Below are 23,981 nucleotides of genomic sequence, written 5' to 3'. Positions count from 1 at the left end.
ATCTGGAGTGATTAGAACAAGCTTACCAGTGTTTCTCATGGTAACTACGAATCCAGCATGGTCATGACAGGATGTGCAAAAACATGTTAACAGTGTTAAAAACATGTTAACACATGATGATCAGATCCTAGAGGAGAAAGGTTTCACAAAACCTCTTCATACAGCTGACTCCTGAGGCTCAGCTTCACCATGCTTCATAAGTCCTCATCATCCAGCTTTGTGAGCAGAAAATTAGCTGAGGATACTAGTTCTGTTGATGGTAAGGCCAGTAAGGCTACTAACACACATTTAGGCATCCATCAGACAGAGCAAACAAAGGACAAAGGAAATACAGTGCTCTGCACTTCAAGCATTTGAAAAGGTGCTTCGATTACTTCACAGAATCACACAGGTTGGAAAGGACCTCAAGAGACTGAATCCAAACCCCCTGCTAAAGCATGTTCCCTACAGTAAGTCACACAGGTAGGCATCCAGATGGTCTTGAATATCTTCACAGAAGGAGATCCCACAACCTCTCTGGGCAACCTGTTCCAGTGCTCTGTCAACTTACTGTAAAGAAGTTCTTTCACATGTTTGTATGGAACTTCCTATGTTCAAATTTTAGGGCATTGCTTCTTGTTCTATCACTACACATCCCCGAGAAGAGCCTGGCCTCATCTGTTTGCCTCCCACCTCCATTTAGATATTTATAAACATCAATCAGATCCCCCCCTCAGTCTTCTTTTCCCCAGGCTGAACAGATCCAGGTTACTCAGCCTTTCCTCATATGGGCCATGTTCCAGGCCCTTTATTATCTTTGCAGCCCTCCGCCAGACTCCTACTTAGAGCAATTTGGCTTACCAAGCACTGAATTAAGTCAAGCTTAAAAACAAAACAAACAAACAAAAACCAAAAAACCTGCAATATCTGTTCTTTCCAAACGAAGCAATGAAAGATCTCAGAATGTAGGTGGATTGTGGTGCATATCTCCAACTGGCCACAACAAGCATGCTCAATTTGATAGACCAATCTAATCCTACTGTACACCTCTCAGTTCATAGTTTTGTGGGAGTTAAACATGTGAAACTTCTTGAGGCATTTAAAAAAAAAACATTACTATGTGGAGGTCACATTTTTTGCTCATGTTTACTATACATGTGTAGACTGAAATACACAAAGCCCAAAACACTGTCAGACCTAAAAAAAAAAAAAAAAAAAGCCATCTGTTTCCACAATAGCCACACTGGCAAATCCTAAATTGCAGTTTGTTAATACACCTAAAGCATTCACTGCTGCAGACTTGGAGGACTTCAAAGAATGTACTATAACTTGACTTAATTAAAACAGAAGATAAAGAATAAAGGTTATGAAGAAGTCCACAAAAGCAGTACTACAAACACAGGTTTTGAGAACTAGGAAACTGCTGCAGAAACTGAGCAATGTCCTCTAAAACTTTTAATTATCTTTCTTCACAGTTCTATACCATTAGCATTTAAATTCAAATACTTCCTATTTACAAGAAATAACAAGTGATGCAGTAATCTCTACAAGGAAGACATGGGGAGAGGTATGACTGTGGCTGAGAACAGCCTGTTATAGCATGGAGATCATTTTAAGTTAAAAATATAGGGCCTTGACTCTGATCAGCTGCATGAGCTGTGTAAATTGACTACTTCATTGTGGAAACAGAAAAGCAGTTACCTTTTGCTTCACGCTTCTTGATCAATTTCACCCAATTCAATTACCTTTAAACTATTTTCTCAAATACTTTCCTAGAACGGCCACATTCTAGGAAAGCAGGCAAGCTTAGAAGACCAAGAAATTCAGTCTAGAGCTTTAACCATTTCAACAGTTACCAATTTATTTTTATATAAAAAAAGAAATGGTAGCAATGTAGAATACAGCAATATTTCCTGGTTCCACACACGCAGGTTGTGAACATTCCAAGCACTGGGTACATTTTGGAAAGAGACTAGACAAGATAATTGACCAAAATGTTACTGAATACGGGAAGATTTTTTTTTTTTTTAAAAAAAAGGTTAAAAATTAGGTATCAATATCATCTTTTTAATATTGCTTTCATTACTGAAGACTGAAAAAACACTTGACTTTACAGACAGTTAAAAACAAGAAGAAACGAAGAAGGCTGCTATGGCACCGCCATTCAGTCAAAAATCATACTTAATATTTGCATACTTGATAGCAGCATTCTCCCATATAACCATGTGAAACTACAGGAAGAAAACATCAAAGCAAAAAAAAATATGGCAGTTTTCCATCAGTATTCAAAAACCTAGAATGAAGTCACTAAGTAGATGAACACTCACTGAGAATTAATCAATATGTACATTCTTGACTGTTTCCCATTCTGCTCCAATAGAATTGTCAAGTGTCAGCTTTGTGTATTCTGTTTTTGGCCAAACTGAGTTTTTCCAGTTCACAGTTCACTGCATGCTTGGAATAAAGAGGGTCATTATAAATCCTTCTACACAACAAACTTTAAGTAGACAGCTGAAAATAAAACGTACTACTTGTAAACACACAAAAAAAAATACAAGCTCTTTTTGTTTCAAGTGAGCACTGGTTCTAAACAGATTATCTTCGGTATCTACCTCTTTCTCCTCTGTCTCTGTCCCGGTCACAAATCCTCTCTCTCTCCCTTTCCCTATCACGGCCTCTGTCACGTTCTCTGTCTCTTCTATTATCTCTAGGACGGTCCCGTTCCCGCTCTCGATCCCTCTCTCGCGGCCTGCTTCTCCGACCGCTGACAACTGCTTGTGTGCGGCGAAGAAAGTCGTCTACCCTCATGTCATAGTCGTGCTGTGATGAAAGGACAGCCGTTTATTTTTTTTTTGCCAGACGAAAATCCCCTCCCCGAATTATCCATGCGACTGGCTCTAACTCTTGGGAAAGCCCAGTATAAAAATAATAATTAGAACAAAATAACAACAACAAAAAAAACAACTGAAAACATGCATCCACAAGTACAAGTTTCTTCTCTCATCTTCAGGGCAGCACCACTGTGTTTTTAGTGTGCGTGACATAGAAAATAGCAAGATGGGGTTAAAATCTCAGATACCAGCAAGAGACATGAAAGCTAAACAGCTTCTGAAGCCAGCTAAAAATTATTAACAATCTACTCTAGTTTTTGATGTGCCTTTAAGAGTTATAGAACTCTTAATTAACAGAAAAGTTGGGGTTTTTTCTTTTTGGACATGATTGCATGTAATTATAGAAGGCCATGTCCTTATTCAAACTGGGCTTCAACCAGAAGGAGTTCACAGCTTGACAACTGGATGCCATCTTAAGCAGATAGGTCAGTTTAAGACCACATTCTGGCAATGTTTCACTTCTACGTGACCTGGAAGAGAGGCTTTTCAACAATACTGAAAATATCTAGTCAATCTATATGAGTTATCTTCCAAAGGAAAACTAAAATGTACTTTTAAGATCTGTATTTTCCAAGTCAACACATTTCAGGTTAGGCTATCTGTACCTGTACCCCAAATTCCTCCCATTCCTACTCTAGCCTGCAGACTTGTCTCCCCCTGTCTTTGTGGACACTTACTACTCGTTTGTCTCTATATCTTGCTTCATGTGGTACAGGATGATGTCCTGAGTATGGAGGGTGAGCTTGAGGTGGAGGTGCATGGTGCTGATAGTAAGGATGGTGTGGTGGCTGCTCCATACCTGGATACGGTGGCTACAAGAAAATTAAAGGCAGTTTGTTTAATGCTCCAAAACAAAAGTATGTATATAAGGCTTGGTTCTGGGAATACAGAGCAGAGGTTACTTTCATTCAGGTAGAATACAGAAACCTAAATACATCTGATAACAGCCTAGTAATTGTCTAATAGTATATTTCTCATGAAGTGTGCATGCTTTATCACTGATCTACCGCTTACTCTGCAAGACAAACTATTCAACAAAAGGCTAGTTTAATATTATTATTTAAAACAAGGCATCTATTTGCTGTTCTGCTCCATTTCTGTAATGGATCAAGGTCTTTCTTTCAGATATTACTGAAGCATCTTGGCTTGCATTCCTGTTCACAAATGAAGTAGGCAGAAGCACTGGCTTTTAGGATATTTAAGCAGTACGCAGAATGGGGAAGAGAAGGAAAAATGACAGGAAAATCTGGAGGTTTAGCTGTGCTTGATGAATCACCTTGCTCCCAGTTTGACATCTTTGTTCATTTCTTTCAGTTATAAGAAGACAGAGCTGTGTTTCAGCTGAGCAAAAATGAGAGGTATCTCTACATCTGGCAAAGCCTTTTGATTTCACAAGATACACAAGAGCCAAAAGACTTGTTACAGTTACCCAAAATCATGACCTCTCATTCAGAGTCATGATGAAAATAACTTGTTACAATGACTTTTTCCTCACTGGATGAAGAAATCAAAGCTGAATTTAAGTACTAGTATCAGTTAATTTCAATGTACATAACGGTACACACATGTATTCACACATATGCTCATTTGGACTGGGAAAGAGATGCATTTCAGTGAAGGTTGCTACACAGCGTGCCTTACTTTCATTATGCTGTTCAGTATGCTCTGCTACTTTTCCACATACTTCACTGCCCTAACCAAAAGCAAGCCACTGTGTAACACCCCAGCATGCCATGATCCTCTGCAGGAAGTCCAGTTCTGATACATCTACTGTCTGAAAGAAAGCCAATTATTACAAATCTTTAGCTGAACACAAAATTTTGTCACATCCTCTTGTGTGGGCTAAAAGTAAGGGTCTGTTATCTCCTCTGAGCTTAGAGATCCCTGCAGGCTCAAGATTAGTCAGATTCTCACTGCTGTACTACTAACTAGAACGATAGACTATTGCTGAGAGTAAAATAAAAATACAAAATACATGACAAATTCTACACAGTTACAGCAGAGATACATTTTAGGAAAAAGGAAGGGTTGAGCACAGATCAGATTTACTAGGCTCCTACAGCAGGGTATAGAAAAGCCATGCTTTGTAGAAAAAGACAAAGTTGAACAAGACACAAACCATTCCTTGCCATGGTGGCGGTGGTCCCATGTTGTGGAATTCCCTCACGTAATCATTGTAGGACTAAAATGAAAGACAGAGATATTAATATTTCTGACAGGAGTTCTTCAGAAGTGCTGAAAGCTGAATATAAAAAGTGACCCCAAAAGCAGCATGCACAAACTTACCCCATTTAAAAACACATCTCGTCGAACTCCTGAAAATCGTCTGTTGGGAATAAAAATTTGCAGAACTAAATTCACGTTATCCATATGGACAAGTTACCAGGACATAAGATGAACAGCATGAACACACCTTACCTGTCTACTTCAGGATACCTGGGATCCTTTATATACCCTGTTCAAACATCAAGCAGTATTAATTTACCATCTCATGACAATAATTTTTAAATACACACTAATCAGAATCTATTCTCCAGCTACCAAATTGTAACAGGTATTACAGTGTAATACCCATTGTATTCAGTTTCAAAATAACTATAGAAAACTTACAATTTCTTGTAGACAGTACAACAGCATAATACAGTAACAAAAACTGTATTTTACACATATATTATATAGACACTCATAGGAACTTGCACACAGTACAACTATGCAAGGGAATATCTATGCAAACAAGGACTTGGAATTTTATTCAAATAAATCAGGAATGCCCACAAGCTTAAGGAGTACTGTCCCCAGACAGTCACCATGTGGCCATAGCTACTTAATAACCATGCACTTAGTAGAATCCTATTATTCCCAGCAATTCTTAAGATAAGTTTCCTAATAGGTTCTGGACACACAGTTATACAGAAAATTAAAAACAAGCAAGGTAAAACAATCTCGAAAAACCTCACAGGATAAAGAACTGTTACAGCTTTAGGATGTAAACTTTTTACAGCTATGCAAAATAGTGCAAAACAGCAGGCATGCTTATATTGCTAATAAAATAATGTCTGAGTTTCATTAGATTTTGAATTTTTGTTCTGTACTCTTAGTAATGGTCTTGGAAAGCCAGGAAGAACAACACTTTTCACATCAAAGAACGCTAAATTTGCAGTCAAGCTGGACAGACAAAAGCAGATTAAGAAAGATTTAGAGATCTCCTACTGAAATAACTGAATATATATTACCAATAACAGTGAAGCAAGATGCTGCAGACTACAACTGACCATTTTTTAACATTTGTTTTCTGAAAAATAAAAATCTGCAATATTACCAGTGTTGTTGTTGTATTACCATTGCAAACACTTTTCTGAAACGTAAGAAAATTGTTTTCCCACACTTGTGATTAGACTCTCTTGTAAAATGCAGTGAAAGTTTCCCTTCCTCATGTCAAGCTTGCAAAAAAAAAAAAATCATCTCTGAAAATACAACTGAATATGAAACCAGCATCTCTAAATACAGCCTGCTACTCAGGCAACCTAAGCTGACTTTCTAGGCTGGAAATTTCTGATAAATATTTTAATTTGACAATTACAGCATTGACAAGTAGCTTGACCTAATTCTAGAGATGGGCGGGCATTTCAACTAACCATAATATAAAAGCTTTTGAGAGGATCATGCACAAAAATTTACACAATTGTGAGATTCGTAAAAGGGCTCAGTCTAGAACAACTTATCTCTCTCTCAAAGCAGTAACTTAGTGCCACAGGAATTGTGCAAGAGGTGGGTTAAACCCAAAGGCAGCACTTAAGACACATCCTTTGTGTTTGTTTTTTTTTAGTTTTTTTATTTTTAAATTTTTTTTTTTTACTCCAGCCACATTAGAAGTTCACTTTTAGAATTTATGAGGATGCACTAGAAGAGAAAACACTTGTGAACTGGTGCACAGAAATCTTCACAGTAAGATATTAACCTGGTCTTTGGTGAAACTCAGGGGGATAGTCAATCCTTGGTTTCTTCCTGCTGTTATGAATATCATAATCTTCTGGTCGACGCCTACACAAATTAGATATCAGAGATTAAACAAGGCTGTTTGGAGCATTCGGCACAGCAGAATACCTCAAAGGAATAGCTTGAGCTGCCCAGGATCTCCATTTGACCATTCTGAATTCCATCTGATTCAAAACATTCTACAGCTTTAAGTACAAACTCAAGTAATCAAGAAAAACAGTCAAATTAAATACCCTCTTCCTGTATTACTTTCTGGCTACAGGTGCTTTGGGAGTTAGGAAAGGAACTCTACCCACTGGTACATTTGTAACAAACAAACGGTAACACCTTTATCTGAATAAAGAACTTAAGACTCATGCTTTAACATACCTTCCACATTACATTCTGAACTAGGCTGTTGTCAACAGAATTTACACTTCTAGATCTAGGTAAAATAAATGGTAAAGTACATAATTACACTCAAAAGGCACAGACATTACTATATTTGCTAGCTATGGGGTGAAGGTCCTATAGAAGGCTTATTTTCGTACATTTTTATTTTAAAAAAGTACATTATATGTGAAATGGCTTCTTTCACCGTAGCTTGTCTAGCTACGTAGGCCAATATTTCTAATGACTTCTGCTCTAAGCAATTTGCCAGTAATGTCTCAGTGCCATTAGAACAGGAAGCTCAAGAACACTTGAACTCCCTAATGAAAATAATGAGGGCTCTCTTCTACACAAACTATCTCTTCTGTAAGAGAACTGTTATCTGAGAATCTTACTCTCAGGGAGGAAGCCCGTTTATGAAACAGTTACATTCCAGTTACTGTTATGTTTAATACAGAACTGAAAACTGGCTGCTAACGCTCCTTTATCAAGGAACATAAACACTAATGAGAGACTCCAATGCTAACACAGAAGCATCTCTAAACACAAATCAGCTACACATCCCTCCCTCCCTCCCTCCCGCAATAAGCAATAAAATTACTTATGACAAAGACAAGAAATTGATACTTTCTTGTGATGCTTAATTACTATGCAACTTGCTTGCTGAGTAACAAGCTTTCTCTTTATGAAGAGCCATTTTTCCTCCCCCTTCCCAATTTCAGTTTTTAAAGCCCACTATACCCAGTTATTAAGCTCTTTAAAATGAAAGCAGATTCTTTACTATGAGCAAAAAGCCCAAAAACCAAAACAGTTGCATCTACAGTAAAATCAGATCAAGAAAAATAGAAGCTGGTGTAAAGAATAAACATACCGCTTTCTTGTAGTTTTGAGAGTGCATTTACGACCGGTATAAAATATGATAGAAACAGTTCATATAGTAGTCCAACTACTGACTTTAAGCTGTAAGCCACATACATAAATGGAGGCCCTGGCAGGCATGAGAAGGTGTGGTGCTGTTATATGTATAGTTTGCAGTCCATTGCAAAACCTTCACTTGTATATACTTTATTGCACTGGAAACCTCTTAGCTTAACTTCACAAGCCATCTTGCTGTTCAGTCCTTTAAAGCCAAAAATAAGGGGGCGCTGCCAGGTTTCCTCCTACCTACTCGTTACAGTGTCCTTTTTAAGATCAAGGAAATGGGGACTCTTGTTGGGTATCTGTACCTACCACAGGACGTTTCCACAAAGAGGAAACTTAACCAAAGGTTTCAGCCCAAATCATACATCAGTCTGTATGCAAAGTGGCTACACAGGGAAAAGGTGTTTGGCAGAAGGGCTAATATCAGTTCTTTGCAAAGACTTCTCCAATTCTGTAACAAGTTACACCCCCTTTTTTCATGGAAAATGATGTTAAGTTCATATAGCAGTGATCAATAACCATGTCGATCCTCTAAAAATACTTTAAGTCCACAGGTACTGCCAGCATCTGGAAAGGTTGTATATACAGACACAGCAACAGCCTGTTGGTTTGTTGCCGGGTCTCCAAGGGCCACTCGATCCCTTTTGGAAAGAACCTATTGTTTTCAGAAGCTCAGCAAGATGTGTGAATTCAGTGGTTACATGTTAGAGAATATCTGGCAATGGGGTTAACACAGCACGGTGACACAATTTGAAACAGTCCCAATAATGCTCCTCCTCTTGAATATCAAAATAAATTAAATATTTTATCCTCAAAATGAGGCGGCATCTTCTGAAAAATTATAAGTGATCCTTATAAAAGTCCCATATTTGATAAGGCTTATCCAGAGACACACCTGAAAGAAAAGGCTTTTACAAGATATTAACACATTTTTGGCATATAAATATTTCCTTTTCTCCATCTAGCCTCCTCATAATAAATCCAAGCTTACCTACAGCTAGTGTTACACATTGCATTATCTCAATAAATTATCTAGTCTAAACTAGATGGCACTTTAAGAGCTCTTTTTTTTTTTTTTCCTCCTCTTTCTGCAAAAGCAAAGATCCCCATTTTCCTCTTGAATAATGACAGACCGGGAAATCATGTGAAATCCTCAATGAAGCCACAAACTTGTCCATGCAGCTTGATTTGAGGATTTTCTCTCTTCTTTATCGCAGGGAAAGCTTGGACGAATCACATTCCTCCATCACGTTATTCTGATACATGTGCCTATTATCAGTCCAAAGAACGTTTCTAACCTTCCCACGTCCCGAACGGGGTCTCGACGAGACGGTCGTCCTCTTGATCGGGGCTGTGAGTGCATTCTTCTCTTGTGCCTCATTTTATGAATGAGTTGATACAAGTCAATACTTTCATCAGGAGGGAACAGAAGACAAAGCTGGGTTCCACATTCCGGCTCAATTTCCTACAATTAGTTAGAAGTTCAGTAGTGGTTTATAAACCAAGAAAAGAAACTCTCCTCAATTACACTAACAATACATATTTTAAACAAAACCCCCCTAAAAAAAAATACTTGGAAGAGATCTCAGCATTGCTAAAGACAGAGCAACATTCACTTACACTACCTTCCACTCTTTCAGAACTACTTAATTTTTTGTAAAATAGTCCAACACTCAGGGCAACCATATCTTCCCATTAGGCATCCAGGCCACATCAGTTTTGCTACAATATCAGAGGACTGTTTTTCACCATAAGAAAATGATCACCTATTACAGACAGAAAAACAACATGCGTAGGAGGAGAAAAAAAATCTATCCTAGCTTCACACGCAAATCCATGGCCTGATGAAGCTGACTAGTACCACTCAAAAAAAAAGAGTTGTTCAGTCAGTGATTAACAGATCCATGAAAATACTAGATCAACACTTGGCAGCAGTCAGAACAAGCAAATCACATGACAGGGTTATTAGGAAAAGAGAACAAGAAAATTGTTAAAATCATTATACCACATTGAAAGTTCACGTTCCACCTACTCCTGGGATGTAGTTCTGATCCCTTCATCTTTACAAAAACAAAAATAAAGGTGGGGTACAGGGAGAGTAGAACTGGAAAAACTTCAAAGAATGTGACATGGATAACTGCACAAGTAGAACAATTCTTATATTGAATGACTGAACAGGTGGTGGCTGTTCAGCCTCAGAAAAAAGGAGAAATCTGTGGGGTATGGAGGACAACAGCTAAAATAGGAGAGTCTGACTCTGAGTTGCTTAGAGGAGAGGGGCAGAGAACCTTGTTGACCACCTCTTCTGGTACAAAAACCTGGGGCTATTAAATGAAGACAGCAGGAAACAGCTGCAAAACAAGTGAAGAAAGTGCTTTATTCAACCTGGTGCCTAGCAGGCCTGGGGAGCATCCTGGAAAGTATGCTGTAGATATAAACATCTCACATGAGTTCTAAGGGCAAGTGTACACATCCTCAGAATAGAGATCCGCAGGGAGTCACACAAAATGTAGATGGATAAATGACAACCACTTCAAGAAAGAATCCAAGTTGAAAAGCTAGGAAAGCAAACATCAGACAATGTTTGCCCAGTACCTAACAGTACAGCAATATTATGAAAAATTTAAAACTCACATCTAGATTGCAACCCTATAGTGAAGTGCACAAAACATTAAAAATTATATATATTTCCTTGATCGTTTAAGAAAAACAAAGTTAATGGAAGTACTTTTTTTTTTTAAATCCCACTAAGTTTGAATAAGACAAAAGATACTATTTTAACTTCTACTACTCAACAAAGTAAATATGTCTATGAGCAAAATAACACATTAAGTATACATTTTTCCATTCAGTATGGGGATCATGCAATTCCCATCTTGCCTCTGAAAAGCAGAACCCATTATTTTAAATCAAGGTTGGGTTACTCTATTACAGCAGCAACATGTCTGCACTCTAGTATGTCTGACTAGACAAAAAGCCACCCCACTTACAATTTACTAGCATACGTTTTATTATGGTAGAGCCTATGCTCTGTGATATACAGGATAAAGGAAAAATGCAATGAATAACACAGCAGGAAATATCAGAACTTGTTCTTAAAAAATTAATGCTATACAAGTTTGCATACCATACAATCCATATTACATTTCAATCCCAAAACATCAGCTTTGAAGCATCAAACACTGTTTATCACAAAGACAACAAGAACATCGGCACTCTTTGGTCTTCCTTTTCCTTCTTCCCTAACAGCATTAGAAATAAGATAAATGCCTTTGTCACAGTATTCTAACAATGAGTAAGTGATGTAAAGAGATTCCAAATCTTCTATACGTACAAACTGAGCAAGCACTAGAAGATGCAAATTATTAAATGAAAACCAAACCAAAAAAAAAACAACATTAACAAACCTGTCCATCGCGTCCAATCTTTACCGGCTTATGTTCGTTCCAAGGATTGGTCAGATGAGCAGACTTAGTGAACGGCAATTCACGCCTAAATATGCAAGTGGTATCGTTTATAGTTTTGCCTTCATATTTTTATTTTAAAATATGAATTAGTACAATATGACATAGCATTATAAATAATTCTGTTACCCTTTGTACTGGCAGGTCTCTGAATGAACATATCAGTACCAGAAGAACTGAAGATTTCACTTAGCACAGTCCCTCCTATGACAGCCTAGTTGACACTGGAATAAGTCCACCTCATTAAAGAAATGATTGTCTTTGTAAAATACTGAGATTGTGCAATAATAAACAAGTACAGTCTGAATATGCTGACCAGCCTCTATGAGATGTGGTATCCTCACGCACTGTTTATAACAATGTCACTGAAACAAAATCCAGAGCATGTGATCTTATTCTCAAGCTAAAGCATCCTTGAGGTTAGAGTAACTTCCCAAGGATCTTTCCAATCTCAATTCTCCTATACTTAGGAAAAAAAAAAAGAGTTTTCATTCCTTTCTGTCAGCACAAGTGCTCATGCAACTGTGCATTCAATCTCACTGGACTGACACAGCTTGTTCTCTTCAGAGAGATTTCTAACTTCTTCAGTTTTTCTCAATTACAGGAATGAACACACTGCTGACATCCTACATATTATGCAAGTGCCTCTACTTACTTCATATATTATTTTGGAACACTAGGATTTCCTTTCTTCAGCCAGATGACATATATCAGACGAACACAGGAAAAAAACCTCCTGCAAGGATGGCTCTGTTTGCCACAGCTGTCTATCAAGCAATCAGCAGCTTTTCATCAAGAACTTCAGAATACACTTTTCTAGTTTCAGGGTAAGAGATCAGTGAAGGAAAACACTCAAGTGTTAAAAATCTCTTAGCTAATTAATGGACAACAAAAAAGTGTTGTATACCAGGTACGGATCTGAGTACCATGCTCAGTAAAATAGGGCATGGGTACACAAAGGATGGAAAATAGATCCCTAGCTGAATTGAGTTTTCAAGAGGATACTATCAGCATTCAATTAAGTAATACAAATAAATGATATTATAGCATACTGTTAATCAACAGAAACATAAGTGAACAATTATTTACCTACAAATCCAGTCAATTTTAAAGACGCCTCCCAACATTTTGGCATTCATTCCCGCAGGCAGCACCCAGTGTATAGGTGATCCTCCATGATGGGATTCCGAAGACAGCCTTGCAAATCCTAAGGATTTCACATCAGTTGTAACAACAGAAAAGCTACTGCACACAAAATCTCACTTTCACTTACCTTACTAAAAGCTCATCTCCCTTACCTTGGAATTTGCCACTCTCTCTTACAGAAAATATCAAAATAACACTCCTCGCTGATCTAAATGCTGCATTAAGCTTCTTTTCATTCACTGGAAGTGTTGACCATACTCCCTAAAACAAAACAATCCCCAACCCACCCCCAAAAGAGTTAATGTCAAAAGGTTTAGCTGACAGAAGATTTCAAGTACATAGCTTAGGTGAGGAAAACAAGACCAAGCTAGTGTTCAGGGATAAAAGATAACTGAAAGAGAATGGCACTGTTAAAATGAGTTCTTTCCGAAAATACTTCTAGCCTGTCTCATGATAAAACTTATGGAAAAAAGTTGCCTTGTCTTTTTTGAACGCTGTAGATGCACTGACTACTTACAAGGTTTCATTTGTAATTACAATAGATAGATGAATACATTTGCCTTCAGGAATTTAAAGCTGCGTTTTAAGTGACTTCGGGAGTTCATGTATTTTTTAAGAAAATGCACATATTAGGAAAAAAAGGCAGCATCTATGAGGAATGCTCCAAAAGTAATACCTCCTGTTTTATGATGTTTGCCCATTGTGTCAGAGGCGGATGTTGGTGTTATGGCAGCAGAGGCTGAACCTTCCCATCAGCATCCCATTACATTTTGTTGCTGTGTGACACATGACAGCAGAGAGACAGTCTGACAAAATGGTGTCCGATCCCAAAGCATGTACAAAGCAAAGGTTTGTCATCAAATTCCTCCAATGGCTGAGACTGTGTTGAAACACAGCATTTTTCAGCTGAGTATTTGCTCTATTGAATAGTATTATTGTGCTCTGTGGTAGTTTCCATGGAAATAAACAGGAGGCATTAATTTCAGAATGACCTATATATATATGAAAGGCCAACAGGTAGACTTGAATGACCCTGCTGGCATGAGAGATTAGCAGAGGCTATCTTGCAGGCTTTGAAGTTCTTTTAGCAAATGGGCAGATACCGAAGATACCAGACCAACATTTTCAAGTGGCAATACAACTCAAAGTATTTTGTTCAGCATCCCACATCTTCACTGGCTAATTTCTACCTTTTTCCTTCCACCAGACATTTGTGCAGCCATGTGAAGAAAAACCCTCAACCTGCTTTAGAGTAGAAGCAACTGATCTGTAAAACAGCCAGTTTGCTGCACTACTTTTCAGCAAGATCAGCTCCCCATTCAATTTCTCAGAATAAGTTCAGAAGAGAAGCCTATGCTCGCTTAAAATGCTCAAACTTCAGCATCAGAATATTTTCTAGTAGATAAAGAAACTAGTCTTTGACAAAAAGAAAGGACAGAGAATAACATGTTTTTATGTCCTATGCTGTGCCTGACTTTATGACAAGTCAAATCATTGGAACAGTCACCAGAAAACCATTTTTCTTACTCACTTTTATTCGGATGCTCATTGCTTTAGGTTCATTTGTGAAACCTCACTGCGAGACAGAAAAACTTCTTACAATGCCTACACAAAAGCCAACTTAAAAATGCTGTGAATCACACAACATTCAATACTTATGCATCCTTTCTGTTCTGCTTCCGTAACACAACTAAACACTGCCTCTACAGCAGCTGATGGATACAGACAGAATAGCAGGTAATATCACACTACCAAGATTTAATGAAGGAAGCCCAGAGAAACAAGAAACCCTATGTTCCAATAAGGAACATGTGTATACATTCCACTCAGAACTTCTGCCCTTAAGGAAGAAGCAGCCAGGGTGGCAGATCACCCATCCAAACTATTTCTACCAGCAGCTTCTAAACGATGTTGTGGCCCAGGCAAAATGTATCTGCTCACTACAGATTCCAAAAGCTCAGCATCATCAGGGATCTAACATTCTCACTGATTATCCTGCACCATTCATAAAACTTGTATGATCTGAGAAGATCTAACACAAAATGAAAATTTCAATGTACCGCAACACTGAAAGTGGAAAGCTCCCTCAAACTGACAAAATCAGGAGACTCACAGTGCTGTATTTACCCAAGACTACCACTTGCCTTAATCCATGCTCTGGTAACAGTTATTACGCTTTTTTTTTTTATTAGAACAGTTTTTCAAAAAAGACAAAATTATTTTCCAGAACATAAGAAACAAATTCAATGTACTGATTACAAGGACTATTCTAAATTCTTTTCAATAACTAGAACTTAATCTCTTGTATGGAAAAACAACAATATTGCATATATCCACTGTATTTCACAACCATTCACCTTAAAGTGATCAGTTTCACAGTGGAATACTGTAGAGTCATTCAGAACACACCATCAGGCTGAAGTACCTCAGAGAGGCGCCGAGCAGAGACCAGCTTTCAGAAAGCAGTAACTTTCCTGAACCAGCTCTCCACTGGTTACCGTAACCTTGATATTTTCAGAGTCAGATCAAACTCCAGTCTTCGCTCACTCATGGCTTAAGGCCCCTTTTTAATTATATCAAGAACAGTGGCCTAGAAACTTCTCTAGGTTACAGTGGAAGCAGAGTAGCTACCCCTAAAGAATCAGGGAGCATTAGCTTTCACCACTGCCTCTACCAAGATCTGAGTAATGAAAAAAAGCAAGCACATACTTTTTACTATAAAAAAGCACACTTTTTTATAGTAAATTGAATATACTCAAAGTGATCAGTTTCAAGAAAAATTAACATACCTTAGCTTTAGCAAGTGAAACATTTTCATGGTTATTACTCTTGATGAGAAAAAATCTTGCATCTTGGAGAATGTATTTAAGTTTACTTGTTTGGTCTGAAAAAGAAAGTGTCAAATAAGTTTAACTGTAAAAATTCAGCTTTCAAAAATGTTGCTGTAAGTGTAGATTGTTATTTGCCTCCTTAAAAATAGCCTGTATCCCACCCAATTCCCACCTACGTATCAAAACAGTTAACCACCCAACTTGAAACTTGAAATCTAAGCTGTATAGTACAAACTGCCAAGGGAAATCAAACTAAAACTTGAGATATTCAAGTAAAGAAAAAAACTAAAATTAGCAGGATTCAGTGATGTTCCGATATATAGGACTTATTTCCTTCCTTGAGACTCTCTGAATGAATACTGGGAAACATGTATCAACATTAATTCTTCAATAGATATTACTGATACAGTCCCCTTTTTACATGGAAGCACCTCTTTTTTTGCATTGTGGCTTCTGTGAGGAGGAATAAAGGCTGAAATTTTTGCATTACACTCTCAACACATGCAAAAATAGCTCAAGATTCACTCATTATGCTCACAGTTATGGGATAAAAATGCTTTATATCGGAACATTACTACTTAGACGTAATTTAATGAACAGAGACAATGGCTTGCTGTGGGACATGCATTAAAAATTCAAATTTAAATGATACCTTTTTGGACAGCACGAACGGAAGATGATAATTTCTCATGCTTCTTTTCTGAACCTGTGTTTAGCCAAAGCACATTTTGTTCAGATTGAGCCTTAATAGAGATAATATACAATTTCTACAGCCTTGTCACATACAATTTTCATTCATGACAAATTATGCTTTCTGGCGCGCACCCACACACACAAAAAGATACTGTTCCATGTGCACGAGTGTTTGTTTGTTTGTTTTTTGGTTGGTTGGTTTTGGGTTCTTTGGTTTGGGTTTGTTTTTTAAAATAGTATTTGAACAGTTTCCTACTCAGAAAACTAGTCACTGAATCATCATCTTCCAAGTTTTAAAAAAAAGTGAAAATTCCACTTAAGCAACAGAATAGCATTAAAGTAACAAGAAAGCCCACATCCCTCCCCAAAGGTATCCACACACAACATGCCAGAAGTCAATACCAAATTATACAAAGCTACATACCCCATAAATCTCTACAGCCAATTACATTTATTTTAGACTACTCATTAAGATTTGATGCAAGTCAGGACAACAAGCAATAAAAGGAAAGAATACCTGCATAGGATTCTGATGCAGAACTTCCGCTTCTGTCAAAAACAATTGGAGAGATACCTCTAGCTCTCTTCCTCTCCTTCTTTTTCTCATCTAAAAAAAACCATACCAAATAATAGCAACATTTTAAACATCACGCAACAGTCAAAATTCAGATGCAAAGTACTGAAACAGGCAAATACTCGTAACGGTGAAGTTAGCACTTGGCTAACGCATTAAAATCCTAGATGCTGCACACAAAGCAGCATTTGCTTCTTTTGCGCATGATAAGTAGTCAAGCTTTTAATTCACAAAAAGAAGACAAATGCCACAAATCTAGAAATTGCATGCAAAGTTGAAAGGCAGAATTGATCTCCTAGGTGATCTATTAAGAGTGGTTTAGTTCTTCTCTCCAGCCTTCAGCAAAATTTCCACCACAGAGTACAAACTCTGACAGTAACATGGGCTTGCTTCCTCAAAGCTTAACAAAATGTCAAAAAGTATGAAAACAAAACACTGTAGCACACAGTTAAGTTACACTTTAGAAAAACATAGGTTATACTACAGACCTTTTTAAAACAATTATTACATATTTACTTGTCTTTAGGTTACACTCTTCTGTTCTATAATTCCAAATAACAAAGCTGAATCGAAATACAGATGTTAAGCAGGAGGACTGTCTATGAAGACTTTAGATCAGGAAGCTAAACAAGAGGAAACTTAAAAAATATTGTAAGCCTCTTTCTTTTAAGAAAAATTTAAACTGTACCAAAGTTTCTCCACTCTACAGCAATTACAATAGAGATAACCTTTTTCAAGGCTTACTTGATGCAAATCCTTTATGTCTGCTTACATAAAGACAACTAAGAGGAAGAATGATCAGCTGTACTCAGAAAACAGGTTTGTGAGAACCTGAAATCCTCCAAACAATTCAGCATTTATGTCATTAACATCTCCTATCTGTAACTCAGCACCAGTTACACTAAACAACTGAAAAGCATTTGTTTCTAGTTTTTGCTCAAAATTTCTTATTCCAAGTTTGTCTTAATAGCTAATAACTTCAACTTATGTTCAAATTTGCTGTGCAGAAGGCAGACAGCACCTAAGCTCAACTACCTAACATCATACCTTCTCTGGTGAAGGCAGTGCTTTGACTGCACCAGTTTACCTGGCCACTCATCTACATGAATACAGAAAGGCTTACCTCCAGTTTAAGATGACTTGCATAGGAAATTAAGCCATGAGGAAAACATTAATTAAAATACTATTAACTACGAAAACCACTAACATTTCAAAGCACTGAACAATAAGGTCCAAACAATCAAGAACAATTATGAAACTTCAGCATGGAAATCCTGGTATCTGCAAGTACTGGTAAAATGAGAGATCACTTTCCAGCAGGATTTTTCCTTCTCTAAGTTATTTCAATATTAAGATCTTATTGACTTGTGTAAAGTAATCTTTAGCAACACATGTTCATTAAATGATATCTAAAAATTAGATAAACTCCCAACAGCAAAGTGCTTCAGGTCAGGATGCTAAATGTCACCTACCTGATGCATCTGAACCAGATGCAGATCTGACTGACCCATCTGTGAAAGAGGCAGATTCAGAATCAGAATCACTGGCTTCACTTCGCGTGTCATAGTCATTGCCTTCTTTCTGATCTCTCTCATCCTGTTCGTATTCTTCTTCATCCTCTTCCCCATCTTCTTCCACCTCTTCATCCTCCTCCCCTTCATCATCTTCCTCTTCTTCCATTCCTTCCTCCTCATTTTCTGTATTGCCTTGTTCAGAAGAGCCACTGCTACCAGTCTCGTGATCCGAACAATATTCCTCAGAGTTAACCTCTTCTTTAGAAGAATGGCTGGATCTGCTTGGTCTTCTATCCACATCGTGTCTGATTCTCTGATGTTTAAAGAAAAAGCGAATCAGTGGTCACACAACATTGTTAGGATGCACACACAGTCCTAAGAGAATGTGCCTTATAAAAGTCTCAGTTGTTTTATTTATAAGGCAGCAAGAACATTTAATACCTCTGAACCATCCGGTGTGGAAGACTTTGCCCTTCTGTCAATATCCCTCTTCCTCATACAAGTCTTTTCTGGTTGTCCTTTATAAGGATCCCTGGAACTGCTTGACACGCGTGTTTTTCGATCACCATCTGGGCGTCTGTTTCTATCAGACCTCTGGTACTCCTCATTCTTGTATTCTGATACTGGCTTTCCTTTTGTAGTCACTATTCTCTTGTTATTGCTAACTGACGAACTAGGAGGCTTTGGCATCATCTGCCTTGATGAATGCATGGAAGGTTTTTGTCTCTTGCTTTCAGCGTTTTCCATCCTGTCACTTTTTCTTTTTGATCCTTAAATGAAAAGAAATATCAAGCTCAATGTTATTTTGTATAACAAACCTAAATTTCTACAGAGACTCCTGCTTTCTCTACTTTTGATAAATGCCATGTTGCGTTCAGTTGTAAGTCTAGTAACAACATTCAGAAAGACTTGTTAGGAACAGCTAATGTTGTAAGACATGCATAGTACTTTAACAGAGCAACTAATCCCTTAGGTTTTGGTAGGTGTTTTCTACACGTTATGTATGGAAACATTAAACAAATGCTTATGATATTGGCCTAAAGCCGTATTAACAACTGAAACAGAACAAGCTTCTGAATCCCCTTGCTCCATTTCACTTCATTAAAGCAAACAGTACAGTCTTTTCTAACAGCAAATACATGCTCATGACAATGCAGACTCCACAATTACTTCAGAGGCAAACATTAAATGCTTGTTTAGAAGATGAAGTGAAAAAGTAGATTCCCTTGGAAGAAAGACTTTTTGGACTCTTTAACTCTTTGAATCAGGTTCTAAAACCTGATACTTCAAAGACTTAACCCTAATAAGACAGACAGATTTTTTTTCTTTTACATCTTTTACTTTTACATAAGACATCCACTACAAAAGTCACCTACCCTTTTTCTCATTTTTATCTTGCTCACTGTCTGGGTTATATAATTCATCATCTTGGTCAGGAGCATCAGTTAAAATGTCATCCAGAACATTTAGTTCACCATCTGAAAACAAAAAAGTTAAGAACAACTATAAAGAGTCTGAAGATGTAAACTACAGTAAAATTAGTATTTAGAAAACAGAATATTTCCTTTACAGATCTGCTACTTAGCAAAAATTAAAGTTTTCTTGATTTTATTTTTTCGAAAGTTTTCTTTAGATGCATGGATTGAGTAAACCCAATAACTTGACACAGGATGCATTTAGGTCTCTGAATAAGGTCCAACTTGGCTCTTCACACCACACTTTGGAGGAAAGCTGACCTATAAATGGAAACTTAAGAAATAAGCCAGTACAAAATTTGAAAAAAATTAAAAACAGCAAGAGACTGAGATATAGTCTTGAGTGCCATGGGCAAAGTGGAGGGATCTTTCTACTCCAAATTCTGAAGAACTTGCATCTTAAATTATTCCCCCTCTTCTGTCCTGTTATTTTTGTTCTCATTGCTGTGTTAGGAAGGGAATTTTGTGATATACCTCCAAGGAAGAAGCCACAAAAAGGGCAAGATAATTTAACAGAAAGAGCATAAGCTAAGTCATACCACTGAAGAAGTGGAAAGACTTTCAAATTTGCTGCATAATTAATTCTGAATTGCTCTAAAAAAACCCTATAACTAATTCACTTTGATCAAAAGGGGAAAAAAAAAAAAAAAAAAAAAAAGGAAATTCATGCTAGAAGCAGTAAATGACCACACTTGTCACACAACTTTTAAAACTTGTCACTGCTTCCAGCTGTTTCACTCTGAGTGAAACCAGAGGGGATATGTGGCGATTCTGGTAAAAGGATTCATGGGATGGAAGGCAGCAAATCAATATTCTAATCACATTCAAAATAAGACTGGACTAAGCCTTAGCATATAAAGGGAAAAATAATAGAGAAAGTATTAATTTTGCAGTCTCGTATTATTTCTCCTAATTTCTAAAATTCTGAGCTCTTCCACTCTATATTACTGTCAGTTGCTATTTTAGAAAACAAAAGCAGAGCAAACTCCAAAGACTCAGCTGCTGACAGTATCTGTTGAAGGTGCAGCGTGCTATGTTATTAACAGGCGGCCAGGATTCACGTGCAGGTCAAAACTGGGATAAAGCAGTGAAGAAAGTCATTCAAAGTTTGGCAATTTGTTTATCTCAAAACCTTGAGCTGTAACACAAGGTAAGTTTTACAGCTTGGTATTAGAAAAAGATAACCCACATCAGAAAGAAAAGTGACTTTTATAAGCTCCTCTCTTCTATATATTCCTGGATTACCATGTGTGCTAGCTTCCTTGCTGGCATTTCTATGGCAAGGGAACGTAGAAGTGGTCACTGAACTGCACAGCTGCTGTTCATGATGTAAAGGAAGTGGTGCACAGAGAGGGTTAAGCCTTTCACCAGCAGCATGCAAAGGACATTCAAAGGTAATGCAAAGTTACATTGTAATTCTCTCAGGAGCAGACCTTTAGGCTTGCAGATACTACACATCCACATCCAATATCCTTGCTGTTAATGATTAGAAATTTAAGAGACAGGCTGATGGCTGAGCAACTGCTAAGCATGGTTTGCAATATCCTAGATTGCATCACGCTTTCCCACAAAAGACTAGGCAAGTTTACAACATAAGATTTTTTTACTGGAGACTAATGAAAAATAGGTGTACTAGAATTAAAAATATCGCCCATCTCTGATCACAAATACCAAAACTCAGTCTTGTTTTTGTTTAAGGGAGGCAATAGCATACTTGCATAAACCACATTTAACCTAGCTACTGAAGTTGCATTCAGAAGTATTAAAATATTTGCCTCTCAGCTGGTTCCAAAACAAATGAGAAAATAAAAATTTAATGGAATAAGCAAGTCTGATACACACTCTCTGATAAATGCTTTCAGGATTAGGTGGGCCTGATTTATGTTCAGAACCCTAAATCAGTACCCCAAGGATAGAAGGAAGGGTTTTTCTCCATCTTGCCGCGATGCATTTGACTAAGAAATTTCCAAATGTTATTTAGCAGCCTGCTGATGCAAAAAGGGCAGTGTGTGACCACACAGCTCCTACCCACCACCTACATCAGGTATACTGCTCAAATGCCTTCCACAAAATGATTCCACTCACTCAACTGTCACTGTCAGCGTTCAATCGGATCAGCTAAATTATCTCAGAGAGATCAAGATAAGCATCAGGAAAAGCACAAAAAAAGAAACAGAAAAACAATAGAGGGACAGATTTCTTACAGTTCATCTCTGCTGAAGGGGGAAGGTCCACATGGGTCCATTTCACTACAGACACTCCCAACTGGGCTCTCCTGCAACTCATCTTATGTTGACTCCGGGATGTGTTGGATCCCTCCATGAACAAATTTAACTCACCTGAAACAGCAGGAAAGTAACCTGGGGAGAGTGTTTTTCCTCTGCTGGCCAAAAGAGTTAGATCTATTCAAGGAAGGGTCCAAACAAGAATCTGAATTGGCAAACAGAGGGGATAAGACCAGGCAATTTAAAACTGAAAGGGTCAGTGATGCTTATTTCTACTTTCCCTAAGCAGCAAAACAGCATTTCTCTCTTAAAAAGAGTATACAAGCAATATCACATTTACAGTAGAAATAAATTCAGATACAAACAAATGTGCATTAACATAAACTAATAATTTAGAATGAGCCCTTTCAGAGAGCAGAAAACTGAAAAGCAAATTAAAACACAAAACAAAAAAACTTCTTGTCTGTTACTCATGACCTGATCGCTATCAGTGACTAAAAAAAAAAAAAAAGAAGAAGAAAAAACAACACATCCTAACAACAAAAGAAAGGCAAGGCTATCTGGAAAAATGGTTATAGGAGTTGAAATTTAGAAAGTCAATAGCAAATACTTCAATTTCACGGCTTTACTACAATGGCAGCTCAAGTCTGTTTCAAAACAGACCAATTATATCTTATCTCCCTAGTTTTACAATAATAAAGCTAAGAATCAAACATCAGAACTACTTTTACTCATCAGCTCTAATAAAATCTAGTAGGAATTTTAAACATGATCTGGTTGCAGAGTAAACATTAAACATAGCAAACTTTCACCATTCTGAGAAATGGCCAAAGACACTTCACAGCCTGCAAGAAGGTCTATGGGAAATGTATATTCCACAGAAATCCAAAATGATGCAAACCACCCCACACCACCAGTGACCCTTTATCTTCTTCAGAAAATCGCTATAATCTGCACTAACAACCAGACAGTAATCTCCTACATCTGAATTATGTTTTAATTTCTTTAAGGTCAATTTACAGAGGAATTATGTATATAACAGATAACATTGCAGACAGCATGCGGATCGCTTAAGCTTCCACATAGTAAGCTTTAAGCATTCAGAATATACATTGCCCTGGAAAAATTCGTTGATTTCAAATGTATTTACCCACAGTGTCTAGTAACCTTCAGCAGCTCCGTAAAGACAGTAAATCCAATTGGAAAGCACCAAAAGAATATTCTAATGTCAGTTTCTGCTTGTTGAAATGACTATAGCCCTTGACAGAAAGCCCCCCAAAAAAGAAATATGGCCGTGGTTCGCAGCATAACTGCAGAAAATCAGACGCCTCCAGCTCAGAGATGCCCACCCTGATGGCTCAGCTCCCTACTCTACACCTCGCTCCCGCCCTCCCCAGTCACCTTGCCCTGGGTGGGCCCTGTCACCTCCAGCGCCTCAGGGTCCCCAGAAGCGCTTGCACACACGGAGGAACCACGCCACATCCTCAGGCTGCGGAAACCAGCCCCAGCAAGGGCCTCCTACCCGGCCCCCCCGCTCTTCTCACGGACGAGCACAGGGCGAAGGCCCAGCACCACCAACAGAGCAGGCCCCGCGAAGGGAGGACGACTCGGTCGGAGGACGAGCTCCCGAACCACCCCCTGAACCTGGCGCCTAGCTACCACCCCCAGCCCCGGGTACCTTTCTCCTCCCGGCTGTCCGCCGCCATGCCACTGCCGCCGCCGCCGCGACGCGCTCAGCACTTAAGATGGAGGCGCCCTCTCCCAGCACGTAACAATTCCCACTCCCCAGCATGCACCGCTTTGTTTACGCACTGAGCGGGCGCCGCCGCAGGGGGGCGGGGAGGAAACAGCGCGCGGTTGCGCATGCGCTCTGGGAGGAAGCCAGTGAGCGTGGCGCGTGCGT

General features: G+C 38.2%; 2 protein-coding genes across 7 annotated transcripts in view; one reads left to right on the top strand and one right to left on the bottom strand.

The window, feature by feature from the left end:
* YTHDC1 (YTH domain containing 1) lies at positions 1,815–23,912 on the bottom strand. Of its 6 annotated transcripts, none has more exons than XM_021395115.1 (18): positions 23,757–23,912; positions 22,058–22,192; positions 19,755–19,856; positions 18,820–19,148; positions 18,337–18,691; positions 16,808–16,897; positions 16,250–16,303; positions 15,556–15,650; positions 12,919–13,027; positions 12,710–12,827; positions 11,564–11,648; positions 9,455–9,621; positions 6,829–6,911; positions 5,289–5,325; positions 5,157–5,196; positions 4,990–5,052; positions 3,548–3,682; positions 1,815–2,799 (listed from the first exon to the last, which is right to left on the bottom strand). In XM_021395115.1, the coding sequence occupies exons 1-18, from the start codon at positions 23,782–23,784 to the stop codon at positions 2,575–2,577; spliced, it is 2,250 nt and encodes a 749-aa protein (XP_021250790.1). In that variant the 5' UTR covers positions 23,785–23,912; the 3' UTR covers positions 1,815–2,574. The 6 variants fall into 6 exon arrangements, with proteins under 6 accessions (XP_021250790.1, XP_021250791.1, XP_021250792.1 ...); XM_021395116.1 differs by lacking the exon at positions 23,757–23,912 and adding an exon at positions 23,480–23,602; XM_021395117.1 differs by lacking the exon at positions 16,250–16,303.
* Positions 23,623–23,981, top strand: part of LOC110397991 (transmembrane protease serine 11E-like) — a 60,876-nt gene continuing 60,517 nt past the window's right edge. Inside the window, exon 1 of the mRNA XM_021395137.1 lies at positions 23,623–23,752. The gene's annotated coding sequence lies outside the window, so the exon portion shown is untranslated. The remainder of the gene's footprint in view (positions 23,753–23,981) is intronic.

Source organism: Numida meleagris, chromosome 4 (genome assembly GCF_002078875.1).
Source record: "Numida meleagris isolate 19003 breed g44 Domestic line chromosome 4, NumMel1.0, whole genome shotgun sequence".
NCBI classification, from domain to species: Eukaryota; Metazoa; Chordata; class Aves; order Galliformes; family Numididae; genus Numida; species Numida meleagris.
Note: the sequence above shows the minus strand (reverse complement) of the source record. Positions and strands in the feature narration are given on the sequence as shown.

Coding starts and splice junctions, on each gene's coding strand:
- YTHDC1 (XM_021395115.1), bottom strand. CDS start 23,784: ATGGCGGCGGACAGCCGGGAGGAGAAAG. Junction 16,898..18,336: donor ATCTGGTTCAGATGCATCAG/GTAGGTGACATT, acceptor GGTTTTTTTTAG/ATGAGAAAAAGAAGGAGAGG. Junction 5,326..6,828: donor TGAGTTTCACCAAAGACCAG/GTTAATATCTTA, acceptor ATGTTTGAACAG/GGTATATAAAGGATCCCAGG.